Genomic DNA, 17,627 nt, shown 5'->3' with positions numbered 1-17,627 from the left:
TTAGAATTCAATAGGAGGAGGTGATACTAAGTGTTCTGTGATAGATCAAACAATTGTGGCAAGATATAAGGAAGGTCACAGATACACAATGACGTTAAACCTAAAAAGGACTTGAAAGCGAGCCAAAGATTTTGAAGACCAATCAGCTTTTAACCAGCAGCTTCCCAAAGTTAGGGTAAAAATTGAGGCTGTTTCCCTTCTAAATATCTCTCAGAAATGCTGCAGGAGCTAAAAGTGATACAAAAAGTTAGTGGGAAGACCAGAGAAGAATGAACTAAAGGGGCAGTCTGATAAACTAATATGCAGTATCTGGGACTGCATCCTTTTCACACAAGAGGGATACTTCCCTGGCTGCCCCTCTATCACAAGAAGCCAGCTCCAATTAATAAAATGGCAAGCCCTTTAAAATGCATCTCCTTTGTAAAACTTGATCATGTGAATTGTATGGACCTTGCTGCATCACATTTATACCTATTAACTGTAATGCTCTAAATCTGACATCTCTGCAGCACAAAGTAATCATGGATAAACTTCACCCATCACCATGGATCCTTAACCAGCCACAAGTATTACTACAAAGTGCTACCATACCAGGCCCTTCTCTCACATGGAGTAGCACAGACTACCAAATTCTGTTTGTGGGGAGCAGTGGAGTTTTATTTTATTGCTGTCATGCAGTTTGAAGAGGAGGCTGGCAGAAGGGGCCTCTGTTCTAAAATCTACTGCCCACTTTGGTTTGGTACAACCTAAACTTGTTAGCCTTCAGGGACCAAGATACTTTATCAAGTTCAGAGGATGGGTTAAGAGGGTAGAAGTGAACTAACTGGTAGTTGGGACTTGGTGTGTTGGGATGATTCACGTGAATGTAGTGGGGGAAGGGCGGAATTGTTTTAATTTAAACTCCACGTGCCCCTCGACCCTTTAACAGCTGCATTTTAAAGACTGAAATAAGCTATGGGTTTGCAGGCTCCAGAGGAGGGGCTGCAGCCATCCGTATTGTCTCTGGGATAGCAATTAGCTCAGCTCAAGCATTTCTATAGGATATCATCTACATTGGGTAGAGCTCCTTTCAAGACTCACATCTGTACTGTTGTGTCTTGTCTACCTTAGCAATACCATCCATTGCGGATAATGAGCACAAGAATTTGTGCAGCTGAATCGATGCTGAGTATGGCTTAGCTATAAGAGTAGCCAAGAACCAAGCGCTGAGCACCAGTTCAAAAACCATAGTTAAAAGTCAAACCAGATTTTCACATTAAGGGATTAATCCTGAAAGTTACTGAGCAGCCACACCTCCCATTCAACTCATAGGTGTTCAGCGCTTCTTAGGATCCAGCACTAAGTGTGGCTATGAGAACTATACTATATTGCAGATATGAATAACCGAACTTTCCTTGCTACTAAATTACAATAATTCCGATCTGAACTCCATCCAGTTATTACTGCCCCCCCCTCAAATCACCACTCTCCAGTGCTCATCTTATACTTCAATCAGAATGCTCTTCAAGGACATTATGTGACGTGATTATGTTTTGTTTCTCCTAGTTAGTAATAGAGGTTCCGCTTCTTGTATCGTTGAACAGTCTAATTGACCATATGAATTTTACATTATTTAACGCATCATAACAGAGGCAGTGTGCTCAGTCCTGGGGGGGAGGGGGGGATGATGATGATGATGATGATGTTGTTGCGAGAAGAGCCTGGTATGGTAGCACTTTGTAGCAACTACTGTGGCTGATGATCCACGATGATGGTCTACAGGGAGGATGCGTCCAACCCCCTCCTCCTCAACGGGAAACATAATTTGCCCAATACACAGTTTCAAGGGGGGGGAAAGGAGTCCGGGATCCACAGGTGTGAGACAGGTTTCAAAGGGCTTTGCCATTAAAACAAGATCCTATTTTCAGGAATTTGTCCTATGTGCAAAAGAATGCGATAAAGACAAATGCTGGTCTATTATGCAAAGGCCAACATTTTCAGATCTGGGCACCTAGTCACTTCCCTGCTCCATGTCTTAATTTCCCCCATCTTGTAAAATGGGGATAATGATACTGTAAAGCGCTTTGAGATCTGCTGCTGAAAAGCATTATATAGGAGCTAGGCTAGGTATTATTACTGAAGTTAGGTACCTAAATAAAAGTGGTCAGATTTTCAGAGTTATTGAGCACCTGCAGCTCTCACTGACTTCAGTGGAAACTGATGCTGCACTGCACCTGCGAAAATCAGGCCATTTTTATGTTGTGTGTCTAACTGTGGATTTAAATGTTTAATTTTAGGCAGGCAGGTTTTAAATTTTTGATCAAGAGTATCTATATCACATGGTTTCATAATGCATCAGCAACATCTGAATTATTCCAAATCTCTCTCCTCTATATGAGAGAATCCCATCACTGGGAGAGGATGGTTCCATTAAATAATCTAAAATATCAGATTTTTCATAACTTTGGCTTGGTGTTCTTCCCAGAAGACAAGCAGTCTAAAAATAAAATCCTCAGAAGATGATTTATCCTCACTGCAGGGATTTTCTTCTAATGGGGACCACTATGATTCTGAGCCTGCCAGTATTCCAGAGCGCTAGCAGAATTATTTTTGAAGCTGAATCATTTGTCCTAAATAATTCACAATATCCTCCCCCAGCAGCATTACTTAACTAAAAGAATGTAATTTATTGGCTTCTTGAGAATCATCTGAATTCTCACTGGAATCCAGTTTTCTTTCTGAGAGAACTCAGAGTCCTTTATTCTTTCCTAGTCAAGAATGTTTCTACAGTTCCAATTTACAACATTTAAGAATAAAACTGAAAGGGTGCTGCCAGCTAGTAACCTTCATAGTAAAGCAGTGAAATCCTTCATCAGGGAAATCACTAAACTCGCCTGGGTTTAGAGAACAAAGCTCACTTCTTGTGGATAACAGACTGCCACTGGACAATCTCCATTTGTTGTCTTACAACACACTCTACACTGGGAGTTGAAACAAGCATCCCAATTTAACCAATGCAGGTGCTAATATATGAAACAAGCGGAACCATTCCTAGAATATTATTGTTTATATCATCTCAGCGTCCCCACTGAGCTAGCCACTATACAAACCTAAAATTAAAAAGATAGTCCCTGCCCCAAAAAGCTTGTTAGTAGGCTTCAAAATGTCAATTGGCCCCACGCATATTTGCCTATTAATAGACAAAACAAAAATAGACACCTGTATAAACTAGCTTGAAACCTAATACTTTGTGGTTACAGATGAGGAAGTTTTGAAATGACATACTGCTTAATGTTAGTGCTGCAGCAGTAAGAAGCCAGGGATGAGGCTGGGAAAATATAAAACATTGTATATATTTGTAATCTCAGGAATGACACCTGCAGCCCCGTGAGGGGTGTGGAGGAATGACAGCCCGAGCCCCACGCCATTGGGGGGAAGGATGGGGGGTGGCACAGCCCTGGCTCTGCCCTCAGCCCCAACCCCAGGGTGGGTGGCGGGGAAACACAGAGTGCTGGCTCCAGCCACAGCCATGGGGGGAGGACAATGTGCAGCCCCGGCTCCAGTCCGAGCTGCACAGCCCCGGCTAAAGCCGTGGGGAGGGCGCAGTCCCGACACCAGCCGCAGCCGAAGCCACACAGCTCCAGCTCCATCCCCAGCCATGGGGCTGGGGCACATAGTCCCGGCTTCAGCCTGATCGCAGCCACGAAGGTGGTGGGTGGGCAGGGCACAGCCCTGGCTCCAGCCCTTGCAGCAGCTATGTGGGGGGCGCACAGTCCCCAGCTTCAGCCACTGACAGCTGAAGCCGAAGAAGTCACAGAGGTCCAGTAAAGGCACGGAATCTCTGAATGCCGGGACCAAATCATATTCTTAATCACAGCTGATACAGTAATTCAATTTTCTCTGGTGCTCACCTGTGCTAAGGGAAAAAGCAAGGAGTATGTGAATCCCTGCAAGATATAAAGTGACTGGTCTGTCAACCCTGCCATCAAAGACAATGTGAATTGTTTGTATCACAAAGGGAAGTTAAAGAAAGCTAAAAAGAAAGACTTCAATGGAGTTATAACAATTTAGACCAACTGATGAACTGCTCCCACAATTTTAAAGGGAAACAAAGATAAAGAACCTGGTGAGTGAATGCCAAATAGACTTGGCAGTACAACAACTGTGGTTAGTTGTGGAAAACCAAGACTAAAAAAACAAGCAGGAGGCAGAGGGATGAAATCTTTGTTTGAAGTTATTTTTTTTCCAGGATGCCAGGACTCCATGACAGAACAGCACGAAGCGAAGGAAGTCATTTACAGAGCATGTTAGACACAAACAATCTTGTTTCTGGCCTCATTACTGGACATAATGCTACTAGTAGATAAAAGTTTCACAGCAGAATTTAGTAGATTTAGTGAATTTAGAGTTTAGTGGTATGTCAACAGCAGAATAATTACATATTCAGAACTCTAGTATCTTTCTCAAACTCAGATGTTTCTCTGTTGCAAAACACCAGTGGGGGTTTTGTTTGTTAATCTGTTTATGCACTTCAGCATTATCCTCGGGTCTCATTTTTCAGTGGTACAGATGACTTTCCCTAGCGTGTCTCAAATCCCTTTACTACTACATTTATAAAGACTGCCGTTCTGATTACAGGTTTCTATTGAAAACTTTATTTCACACCTACTGCACCTGTCAGTGAGAGCTAAAGGAATCCAAGAATGATTTGTAATCCATCCCAGTTTTGGTGCTTCTGAAAATTATAATTGGACAGAATTCTGACTCATCTACCACTCACCTTCCCCCAGATTTTGGGGTTTCTGATTCCACGGTGATGTGTTTTCCTATTTTTAAGAATATATGCACACACATACCAAAACAAACAAATACATCTTTTCTATTTTATATCCAGAAATATAAGGACATAACACCTCAAAATTTTGAAGGAAAGCAGGTGAAGGATGAGCGAGAATTCTGTGAGCATCTCTCTTCAAAGAGTAATAAGTAACTTTCCCTTCCATTTGCCCTTCCAGGACAAAACACCACACATGGTAATGCAGTGTAACTACTTGGAGACATCCAAAAATCCAATTACAATTAAAAATTCCTACATTTCTGAATGTATTAAAAAAAGAGTCAATTTGTATTATTTAAGGTAAAATTCATTTTCAATTATCTTTCTTAATGTATTTAGAGAAAACAGAAACTTGGTCACTGTAGCAGTGCATCTGTAGATAAGTTTTTCTCCACATTTGAAAGCACAAAAGCATGCCATGAAAAGCTGAAAACCAAATACAAAATTTTAGACGACTAAATTTAAGAAGTTACTTACCAGAATGTAGAAAATAATTTCCCCATTGTTCACACTGATGATAAACCTCACACTGTGCAATTTCATTTTCATGATGTGGGAAAGCGAGATCTATGCCACCAGTATGGATATCCAACTGGCTTCCAAACACTGTACTGTAACAATATTTTACTGATCAAAAACAGAACACCACAAGAGCCTTTGTAAAGAAATGCAGAAATTAACAGGATGAAACACTAAGTCCAAATGCTTTCTCCAGTTTATTACAGTAACAGAACAAGAATTTTAAGAAATACTAAAATCTCAATGGGTTTATCCAGTTTCACTTTCTGCAAAAATGAATATGCTTTCCTTATAATCAGCAATTTCTAATTTTTGTTTGGATTCAAGAATTACAAATGAAGCATATCCTTTCCTTATTCCAGTTACTGAATCCAAATCAGTCACACACGCACGCAGGCACATGCATGCATACAAAATTAAAAATCCAGAAAATCTGACCTTGAAATTGTAGAGCACTCGATGTGCCAACCAGGTCTTCCTTTTCCCCAGGGAGAAACCCAATAAAGTTCTTGAGGTTTGGCTGCCTTCCACAGGGCAAAATCTTTGACATGTCGCTTATCACTATCAACTGCCAATAATTTATGATATGTTAATAAGATAAGCCTCTAAAAAGATTAAATGCATGACGCCATTAAGAATGTTGGTCAAGGGAACTATACAGATCTTATTCTTGCACACACAGATACTTTCGTTTTCCTGTGGGGGTTTTTTTTTTTTCCCTATCCAGGAGAACAGACATATTGGACACAAAGTATTTAACAAAAATTATATTCTGAACTTTCTTCCATGAGCTAGAAATGGACTCTGATTCATCCACAGACCTTAAGGCCAGAAGGGATCATTAGATCATCTTGTCTGACTTTCAGTGTAACACAGACTAAAGAATTTCACCCAACTCCCCCTGTATTGAACTCAGTTACTTGTGTTTGACTAATGTATATCATCTAAATAAGATCATCTGAGCTGATCTAAGATCTCACTAAAAGACCTTCACCAAGCATATTTCTAGCTCTATTATACCCAAAGATTACTTTGAAAATATAAAACAATCATTTCTCCTAAACACAGGTTATCCGGTGGTTTCAGAATAACTTTCCTTCCAATTTACCAGCAAAAAAATTGTATTTAAGTGAAGTAAAGTCAGAAAAAAAACAAATACACACAGCGAGAAAAAATGGTCAAAACTTCTTCAGCACTAAATATTTAAACTAATATTATCTATGAATTAAAAGTTACAAAAGAACTATGAGTAAAAGAAGTATGTATCGTTTTAGCCTTTCCTATTAGGATTTCATACACACGCTAGTTAAGCCTTAGAAAATGCATTCAAATTATACAAAGTATAGATCGAAACCAATCAATAGCAACATACCCATTTCCCCTTGTACATCAGGGTAAATAGTAGTTAACTTTCCATATCTGTCTCCTCTGGACTTGACATCAAAATAAACATTACCTGTTAGAAAACAAACATTGAGGTTTATTACAAAGAAAGGGGGCATTCACTTTGTCAATGTGGTGAAAAGATAAACGCTTTCCTTGAGTAAAACATCTGTTATGTACCATTTCCTAAAAGAATCATTCTGCTCTGGAAAGTAATTGCAATAATAAGAGCAGGTGAGACATGATAAACGTGGACACAAAGACTAAGTTTGCATAAGATTTTTTTTTTTTTTTTTTAAACTGACAGGCCTACAAACCCACTTCTAAGATCTGAAAGTCATGCTGGGTTCTTTTCTGCTAACGTATTATCAACTGTGCTTTTCAGGACTCAAATGAAGTCTCTCACAGGAGTAGTTAACGTGCAGCTGAAGTCCCCTCAGAACCACTAGCCTGCTTCTAAAACCCCACTATGCACTCCACTTTGCAAAGTTATGCTCTGCAGTGCACAGGGGAAGCACACCTCCCCATAGGGACGACCAGGTTCTTATCTCGCACACATCTCTGGTGTAACAGAATGTGCCAGTTCCATAGTTTTCGAGCCCAGGATTTCCCCATAGGAATTATATAATGCAGTTAGTGGCCTTAAATGACAACATTAAAAACTCAAATTACAATACAAGTATACAATGCTAAGAACATGTATAATAAGTGTATTAAAGTTATTCACAGTATTTTCCTGATCAGTTATCAATCAAGAGAATACATGGTATTGGATATCTGAACTGACCCCACAGTGGTGATCCTAACTCCAATTAAGAGCATGAATTTCTTGCATACACATTAACATCAAATTGTATTGCTAGAAATCTTACCTTTGGAGGTTGCATAAGCATGTCCACTAGAAATTATTCGTTCTATAAAAGAAACTATCTGAGGAATATTTTCAGTCACTCTCATATATATTGTAGGGGGAAGAACCTTAAATAAAGAAGCAAAAACAATATACTGTTGATAAGCTGCTTTAGTTTATGACAATACCAGCATGTTTAATAGATCAAATATTAAATATTTGCACCTTTAATGCAGCCATATCTTGTTTAAAGTCTTCTTCATAAAAACGGGCAAGCGCTAATGGTGATCTATTCATCTGTAGAAGAGAGGCAGATAAGTGAATCCTAAATCAAAGTAATATAAAATATTATAGTCTGATCAATCAGTTAATGGCTAATTGGAAGAGTTATGGGGCCCCCAAGGTTTAAAAAAAACCCCAAAAACGGGAAAGTTTATTAACCTATCATTCAGTACAGAGGCCACATAAGATAGTTATAGCATAAAAGTGGTATTTAATCTGTTTGAATTATAGGAACATTTTAATCCGCATCTTTCTATAAATCCAAAAACCTTTTATTTTTATTCAGTAAGGGACTTCACTTCCAATGCTAAGATTACCTCATGCACATGGTTCACGAAAGCCATTTACAACACTCACCGATACATGCCATATGTCAGAATTACTGAACACATACTCTCACACATCAGGCAGGATATTTTTTATCATTGAAAATTAGTAAGATTTCAACTTTTCATTGCTGTTCCTCAAATATTCAAATGCAATTGGGAGAATGAACTGATAGACAGTCAAATATTTTGGAAAGCGTAGTAGCACTCCAACAATATCTACAACTTTCTAATGTAAACTGTGTTGACAGCTAGGCACAGAGATCTTTACAAAAGTGAATAAACAAATGGAAAGCAGAAATAAAGAGTCCGTTTGCATTTGATATTACATTTATCTAATATACTCATCGCCAGACCTAGAAAAATTCTCCAGGAAGAACAAAACCTTCCCAGGCAAGTAGAGGCACTATATATCACCAAATTTTGCAGGATTTAAGTTTCTAATCTTTATGTTTTGGAAAATAATCTACTGCATGTGAACCAATGGAAGGCGGTCCTTTTGAGTAGGCAGACAAGAGCAAGAGAATATCATTAACAGAACAAAATTAAATTTTATTGCTGCCATTCAGAATTCGGCAAGCAGAAACACATCAGTTTTATTCTACTGATGCTATTCAGGAATGTTATAAGCAATTAAAGCGGCAGGCACTAGGGTTAAGATTTTCAAAAGTGACTTTGGATGCCTAATTTAAGACATCTTAAAGGGGCCTGATTTTCACCAGGCTGGTGCTTAGCACTTTTTTGAACCATCTATTGAAACAGCCAGAAGTTCTGGTGAAGAGGTAGATTAGAGGAGGCTCAACTCTTGAAGTGGACAGGAGGCTTGGTCTGAAAAGAAAGCTTCTTCTCCTCTCTAGCAACCAGAAAGGAGTTGCTTCAGACACTAGAAGCTCCAAAACGAATCCCTGAGCAAGGGCTAGGAGCCAGCACCCTCACAGGAATCTCAGCAGCTGAAATATCAGATAGATTGAGGGGCAATGTCCTAGTGAGAAGTCTCAGTGGTGGGTACCCTTCCTCAAATTTCTTACTGTGGCTCTCTCAGAATGTTTCCAAGTCCTGATAACAGGATAACAATCAGGCTAAAAATCTAGAGGCTAGACAGAATCAACATTAATTAACAGCCTGAGTGTATAAAGAACAAATCTTTCCAGACAAAACTAATTGCTGTTTGGATTGAGTTACAAAGTAAGTGGAAACGGAGAGTGCAATGTCATCATCTATATGGACGTGGGTAAAGCATTTGATACAGCGTCAAGAAATCTTACTTCAAAAATTAATTCTACTTCCTTTGGATATGAACTCTACCCCCATGGACTAAAAACTGGCTGAAGGACTGAAAACAAAGGGTAATGATTAATGCCCACTGCGTAGGAGATAGGCACCCGGTAGAGTGACACACAAGGATTGGTGTTAGACCAGTTTTATTAAATATCTTTTTTAATGAGCTGGAAGAATCATAGGAAATAGATGTACAAAAGGCCTGTTAGGTCATCTAATACATCCTCCTGCCAATGCAGAAATGTCTTTACAATATATTATCTAGAAATGCTTTGTTCCAATGAAGATAAAGAGCAAGTTAACTGCATCTAAAGACCGTGTTCATGGGAACATTTTGCAGAGATCGAAGAAAAGAGAACATAACACAAAAAGGTACCTAGAGAAGTTATAAATTTGGGATCAAAGCACTACACCTTCGGCTTGCTCAGCATGCTGTCTGACCAAGACCTGTCCCTGGAGCTCTAACCCAATGAAGAGGACTAATGGGGGAAAAAGCAGACGCTAAGTACTCTAGAAATATTGTGGTGCTCACAAACCATTAAAAACAGAGGCTTGGTTCTGTAAATACAGTTTGAGGTACACCAAATCATAGCTGAGATTTATTTTTCAATAAGTGTATATGATTTCTATTATTTGTGCCATTGTTACCACAACTCTTCTAAAGAATTCCCCACCCAATATTATGACAAACCTACTGTCCTAACCATTGGGTTTGTTACTGACTGCCACTCTAACATCTCCTTCTCTAAAAATAACCATAAAATAGTTAGGAGACTTCAATATGCCACTGTTCTACTAACTGTAAAAACACCCCTCCAAGTACAACATATGGGGCTTGGTAAAAAATAGAATAAAAACATCAGATTTTTTTAACATAGTGACAAGAGTTCTGACTGCTAAAACTACCTCACAGTGCAAACTTTAATCTCGACAAAAGAACGGAGTAAATGAACCAGAATTCTTTTAACATGTTAAGTCAACTTTTTCTGCAAACAAAAAACCCACCACGATGCTCCTATGAAAAGAATTCTCAAGACAGACAGACACACACACAGTTTAAGTCTATGTCATATTTTAAAGCACCAACCTGCAGTCCTCATGAAAAAATACTCTTAAGGGGAAGAATGAGCAAAATCTTATTTTACCAGAAGCATAATAAGGCCAATATGAGAACTCTCTCTACATTTACTGTAAATAATAGGTTTTTTTTAAATGTATTTTTCCTTGTGATCGTTAAGTTTTGTTGTTGTTGTTTTAAACTAACTGTCACAATATCTCTTACTTCAGGAACAGAACACACAGTTTGCAGCTGAAGTCTATTGTGAGAGATTCCCTCGTGTTCCAAAAGGCAGAAGTCACCAGGTTTTAAAACCATTCACAATTTAGCTGTATATTTATTATTAACATTTGATGATCTGATAAAGATTTTAATCAAGCAGGAAAAGAGACTGAATGATAATTCACTAAGCTCAGTTGGTAAAATTTATTTGATTAGCATCCCAACTGAGAGTAGTTTACAGTCATAAAGCTTTTAATCAACAGTCAACAGCTTTGAGACATCTGTGAAAACTTTGGTAAAGTTATTAACTACCTTTACTCTAGTAATCTAGGACCCTACCCGTTAAAGTCTTATACATGTGCTTACTGTTAAGCTTGTGAGTAGTCCCATTTGAATTCAGGATGCAGAAAACCAGTAAGGCCCCAAACCTACAACTAGGTCCTTCTGGGCTGACACCTGAGAGGTGCTGAGCACCTGCAACTTGATTTGATGGACGCTCCATGATTATTTACAAAACAATGTTCTTTAATAACCAATGTCAAGGCTACTAGTGACAATTTAGATAATTTCTGTAAAACAGCAGCTACTATGGACAACTGTCCAAATTTCATTGGTTAATATTTTTCCCCTAGGATTTGGAGGGGTTAAGACGACTCCTCAACTCTATTGAGAACTCCAATGACTTTCCATTTTTCCTAACAACCTTGTATTGCAAAAACAGTCCTAACAGAAAGCTAAGTAGGGCTGTCTTTGTAGCTGATGGTATGGCACTTGTTGTACCTACATTTCACTGATGAACAATTTCATATACTGCCTCCTTCACAGAGGAGATGAAGCCAGCTCTGTCAGATTCCCAGCCTCTACTAGCCCATGAGCTGAGAGACTAGGAAACAATTAGCCAGCAATATTAAAAAGCAGTAACAAAATCCAGGTTGTTGTCCAAGACTACTCAGTACATTAAACACTAAGTTTTTGTCAAAGTAAACATCATATATTTACCTCATTGGCTCTTTTAATTATTTTGTCATCGATGTCTGTTATCCCCATCACCATGAAAACTTCGTTTCCAAAAACCTTAGTTATTATTCTTCGAATAATATCAAATCTAACATAAGAACTGAAAAAGAAAAATAAGGGCATTAAATGTGTATTATTGGTAATAAATGTAAATAAAAATTGATAAAACCAATTGATAAAATTGAAACTCTGAATGTCCTAATAATGACAGTAAAATAGAGAGAAAACAATGATAGAGAATGACAATATACACAAAATGCTACTCTGGAACTAGTTACGTTCTGTAAAGAAGTTATGCAAATCTCAATTGAACTGGCCTACCCTCTTCTGGCACTAGTGACACATTACATCAAAATTTCTGAAGTGTTTCTTTTCCTGCATACATCTCTTCAAAACAATATACTGAAGTGAGATTGCATCTAAATGTTAACCAAAAGACTTATTACTAAAATGAACAACATCACACTTAAATACTCCATACTCAGCTTCTAAAAACTCTAATATCTTGTTCACATTCTGAAACAGTCCGGCTTTCAGTTACTACAATGCAGAAGTAAACAAAGAAATAACTCAATATACATGTGTTCCAATGAAAGTTGTGTATGGAATCACCGAAATAAGTACTGATCTCAGTTACACCAATGTAGCATACAGTTTTGTTTATACAACATCACAGGTCTTTTTGGATAACTGGAAACAGTTTTTCCAAATGTTTGAGAAGGAACCATTTTAAGTTATTCAGGAGCTTTAGAATAAATATATTGTATTAAAAAAATCCATGCGTATTAAATATAATCTATACGCTATAATACCCCATGAAGCCGTACGGTACTGCAAGAATCTCAAGTCATACTTCCAAAGAAATGTCATTGGACTCAGTAAAGGGCAGCTATTTAAAAAAGGTAAAGCAATTACTATCGTGTCTCAGAAAAGGGCGCAGACCTGCAAGGTGGTGAGCACTTATAGCTCCCATTAACATCAAAAGCAGCTGTGGGCATTCAGTACCTCACAGGCCTGGGTCCAGAAGAATTCACAAATCTACATTTTCCATTTCATCCAGCATGACTGAACAAACTGGATACTGCATTTAGCGTGTGTAAAAAGAAAGCTCAATTAACTTTGCAGATAACTTTGCACCTTTCACTTAGCTCTTTGGATCCGATGGTGATAACATAATATTTTCCCAAAAATTCTTAGCCCCACATCATAAATCGCAAATATATCTGAACTACACATGGAGAAAACTATTGTTACTTGTTTGAATTATGCCAAACTAAAATATGCCTTCAGAAAGATAGTATACACAACTAAGAAGCAGATCATGTTAACGAATCCTTGGCTAGTACTAGGTAACGTTCTAATAATATAAAAATGTTGTGGTATTAGTCCACCAAAATATGGCAGAGCCCTCTCAGTCAATTTCATCGTCAATAAAAGAACCACCATCAATGTAAAAAAGCTGAAAATTAAACCAGCCCTGTGGTTTTCTTTGCTACAACACATATGAAAGTTGCACTGTCCCCTGCTGTACACCTCTACTCCATTTTTAGAAGAAACAGCATACTGAAATATGCAGAAACGTTGGACTTTCAGGGAGCAGGATTCTTTTATACTTCAATAGCAACATGCTGACAAGAAGGCAGAGGGTCAAGGAAGAGGGGATGGCACAACAGGCACCTATAACAAAAAAGACCAAGCTCTTGGAATTATTATTGCTAGGAATCAGCCAGCTGGGAAGCTGGACCCTAACCAAGTTGCAGCCTTCATGTCAGCGAATGGATACCCATTTCAGAATTAAATAAAGTGTTTAAAATAAAGGTTAAATTTTGACCCATTAACAGCAATTCTCTTAAATGGGGGCACACGCTGCGTACAAAAACGCACAGAACCCTGGTTTGGAAGCCTGCGGCCTGTCACACCGCAAATAAAAGCATTGTTTGTTGGTAGGGGGCAGGGGAGAGGGTATAAAACAAAAACATTATGTAGTTCTTTTGAAATCCCTCCTGCGGAAGACAATCTCATTTCCATTGTTAATTCATTTCTGTGTCTTTCTGTCTCATTACTTCCTTCATTAGTTGTGTTTGTCATGGTTTAAAAAACAGGACAAAAATAAAAGCCTGTTTGAAGACTTCAAGTAATAAAATGGCATCTTTACACTTTAAAAAATAATTCTAATTTTTTTTTTTTTAAAGTGATATTTTAACTTCAGGGGCCCCACATGGCTTAAACAGAACCATAGTGACAGCAGTGTTTCTCCTCATGCTGCTGTATGTGGTGGGTCTCATGTACATTATCAGCATGGATGCCGCCCCACATTTTCTAATCAATTGCCTGCCACATGAAACCCCTTCAGCAGCAGATGACTGACCAGCAGCTGCGGAAGCAACGGTCCAGAGCACAAGCAATATATAAGCAGAGCCAACTACAGAGAGAAACGAAGAGAATCCTGCCATCCTAGTCAACTTAACACTTAAGTTATACCTAACCAAGCAAGGCAATTGAACAACATGAAGGCATAAGAAAAGCAGTGTGGACTAGTGCAAAATGATGCACATTGGAAAGAATTATTTGAATTACTTATACGTGTTAGTGAATTTTAAATTAACCGTAACATCTCAGAAAAAGTCTTGAGTGTCACTGTGGATAGTTCAATGAAAGCTCAATATGCAGCAGCAGTCAACAAATCAAACAATATGTGAAGATGCAAAAGGAATGGGGTAGAAATCACAATGCAACTATATAAATCAATGGTACACCCATACTTTGAATGCTGTGTTCAGTTCTAGACATCACATCTAAAACAAAAACAAAAATAAAGAGAGGTTGGATTCGAAGATAGGAGAGGAAGAGGATTAGAGGCATGGTGAAACTTCCATATAAGGAAAAAGTGAAAGACTGTAGCTGTTTAGTTCAGAGAGGGGACAAAAAGAGGTACATAAAAGAACAAACAACATAGAGAGAGTAAGTTAGGCACTCCTACGTACCTCCTCTATCAAAGGGTGGCAAAGAGGAAAAAAAGGACAAAAACAGATGGATGGCAGAGGGTTGGGGGGAGAAATAAAAAAAAAAAAAAAAGAGGAGAGCTAAAAAAAAATGGAAACCAAAACAAGGTGAAAACCCCTGAGGTGTAAAGGGCCTGCTCAACTTTAGACCTGATGGGGGGAGGGACTGGGGGAAAGGAGAGATGAATGGGCAGAGCAGACACCTAGAATTGTCTCCTTCCATCTCTGAACAGGTGGTGGTTTACAGGAGAAATACATATACAGATCCAGAATCCCTAACCGGGGACACAAAGTGTTGGTGCCTAATATTCCAGCCCATAGAATCTATGCATTAATTGTGTAGTAAATCAGTATTTTAGCTGTGCATTAGTTGTGTGTTGTTTTAAAAAAGTCCATGAAAATTAAACATTCTGCCCCCATTTAGATCCCAGGACAAAGCCTGATTACTTAGGGTTTCTATTAGAGTGACGTATGTGCCGAAAACAAAGATATTAGAGATAAACAAGAACTGGGATAATGTTGTAAGAAAAGAAACAGTAGCAGTTTCAATCCTGAGGTCCCATATAATTCACTATGTAAAAGTTATATAATGTATCAGGTTAAAGAAGAGCTACTCTAGAGCGTGTTTCGGTATTCCACTGAACTACAAGAATATACTCACACATGCTAAAGTACCTTAAAATGCTGGCACACAAGGGCTACACTTAAATAAAACTTTCTGGAAATGTATGGGTTTCATCCTCCCAGGACACTACTAGATATTTATTTTTGTTATTTGCATTCAGATGACATTTTCCTCCCTATTATCCAAACCTAGAGCATTGGTTCCCAACCTGCAAGTCGCAAACAGGTTTCAGGGCTGTGCAATCACCCTCCCATTTGTTACGGCTAGACAGGAGAAGGGTTCTAAAACTTTGTTATAACATTGGGTTAACAACATGGAAAGGTGGAGAGCCACTGCACCAGAGAAAGAAACACTTGACAGAAGAGCCTAGAATGAGGCAATAAAGAAGTTTATAGATATAGCAAGTTTAATAATTTTCTTGAGCATTTACATTTTAAGCTATTCTTTCAAAATGAACAGTGTCAGTGATTTATATTCTGATAACCTCCTTCCCCAGTAATTTGTAGAACTTTATTTGGAAGTTAAAAAATAATCATACTGCACATTAGACACTAATTTAAAGTGAAAATAATTCAAGTATAGTTCCCTGATTTTCTGACCTTTATTAGCCATCCAGAATAATAAAGCCCTATCAGAAAGTTACAGAAAGGATAGAAAATTATAGCAATAAACACACAAAAAGGATACAGTAACATACAAGTATTGGCAGTGCAAAAAGCAGAGGTTGCCAGTTCTAGCTCTCGGCAATTAGTACTTCAAAACCTGCATTTCTATAAGAGATACATAGAAAATATTATAATTCTCCTCCTACAGTTCCTGGCGAAGCTAAACATTGAGGGAAATGGAACACAATGGGTTCAGAGAAAGAACACAGCCAAAGTTAGTAAGGCAGCATAAGAAGAATTATTTAATATTTTAAGTGGCATTTGACATTCATACCACTAATCATGACCTAAAAGACATCTTTCCTCAGAGATGGAGCAAAATGCAATAAACTCTTCATTTTAAGTACTATAGGCACGAATTCTAAGAGCTGCTGAGCACTTGCAACCTCCGTTGTCTTTTGTGGGAGTTGCAGATGTTCAGCACACCCAGTTTTCAGCAGAGCTAGTAGCATTCTTTCTTTAACATGGTTAAAATATTTTTCAACATTATTTCCTTCCCTACCTGCAGAACACACTATTGTTCATATTGATCTCTTGGAATCTCCACTCCAAAATTGAAACAAGTTGTCTGGGAAATTCAGGATCATTTACACAGTTCCTGACTAAGCTATACGCATTCTTCTCCTCCTGCAGTATAGATGAAAGCAAAACTTCCAAGTCAGCAAGAGTTTTGTCTACCTTACAATTGCAGGATTGGCAATCCGCCACAGAGGACTTTAGAGTCTCTCTGGCTAACAATCTAATAGTTTTCACATGCCTTAAATATGCTTTTTAAAAAGATTAAATGCTTCCTTTACAATTGCCCCCTATCCTCCAATCCCATGTATACAAATTGGTTTATTACTATACATTTGTTCGTGACTTTTGAAGTGTTAGCAGGTTTGTGTGCTTTGGCACGGAAACATTTTTAAAGCTAATATTTCATAAACAATTGGCACAAAATTCTTTTTTTTTTAAATCCAAATGTAGCATATCAGGCATCCTTCTTCCAAATGTTTAAAACAGAGTGATATTGAACTGTCTAGCAAATTAAAGTTAATTTCTTATGTATAATAGTCACATTCTGCAAGTACGATCCAAAATAATTCATACTGTCCTACTAAATAAATGAAAATTAAAAAAAAAAAAAAGCTTTTCTCCCCTATCGGGACAAACCGCTGAAGTGATCAGAACTTAAAAACCTTGGATATATCAACTAAGAGAACTAATATATGTCTAACCGAGTGCTGAAATAGACAACAGGCCTCCTCCTTCAGTTTCTTTGTACAGTAAATGCTAAGTGGCAGTTTTGCCTCACCTGCCCCTCCACTCCGGAGAAGAGCATAGAATCATTGAAGTATAGAGCTGGAAGGGACCTCCAGCGGTCATCAAGTCCAGCCCCTTGCATTGAGAGAAGAGCAAGTAAACCTAAACCATGCCTGACAGCTGCTTGTCCAACCACTCCTTAAAAACCTCCAGTGGTGTGGATTCCACAACCTCCCTTGGAAGCCTATTCCAGATATTAACTATCCTTATAGTTACAAAGTTTTTCTTAATATCTAACCTGAATCTCCCTTGCTGCAGATTAAGCCCATTACTTCTTGCC

The 17,627-nt window shown here is 38.2% G+C and overlaps 1 protein-coding gene across 3 annotated transcripts in view; it reads right to left on the bottom strand.

The window, feature by feature from the left end:
• CARS2 (cysteinyl-tRNA synthetase 2, mitochondrial) overlaps window positions 1–17,627 on the bottom strand; it is a 47,053-nt gene that overhangs the window by 27,247 nt on the left and 2,179 nt on the right. For 2 of the 3 annotated variants that reach the window (XM_067563691.1, XM_067563693.1), the window contains exons 3-8: window positions 11,733–11,850; window positions 7,794–7,865; window positions 7,591–7,696; window positions 6,708–6,791; window positions 5,774–5,903; window positions 5,294–5,427 (exon numbers count right to left, since the gene is read on the bottom strand). In XM_067563691.1, the coding sequence (XP_067419792.1) occupies window positions 5,294–5,427; window positions 5,774–5,903; window positions 6,708–6,791; window positions 7,591–7,696; window positions 7,794–7,865; window positions 11,733–11,850 (644 nt within the window). Of the gene's footprint in view, window positions 1–5,293; window positions 5,428–5,773; window positions 5,904–6,707; window positions 6,792–7,590; window positions 7,697–7,793; window positions 7,894–11,732; window positions 11,851–17,627 lie in introns of those variants that run through there. The other variant, XM_067563694.1, reaches the window with a different exon arrangement.

Source organism: Emydura macquarii, unplaced genomic scaffold (genome assembly GCF_026122565.2).
Source record: "Emydura macquarii macquarii isolate MOO-44397 ecotype Brisbane River unplaced genomic scaffold, CSIRO-AGI_Emac_v2 contig_2531, whole genome shotgun sequence".
NCBI classification, from domain to species: domain Eukaryota; kingdom Metazoa; phylum Chordata; order Testudines; family Chelidae; genus Emydura; species Emydura macquarii.
The sequence above is the reverse complement of the archived record's forward strand: the minus strand, read 5'-3'. Positions and strand labels throughout refer to the sequence as shown.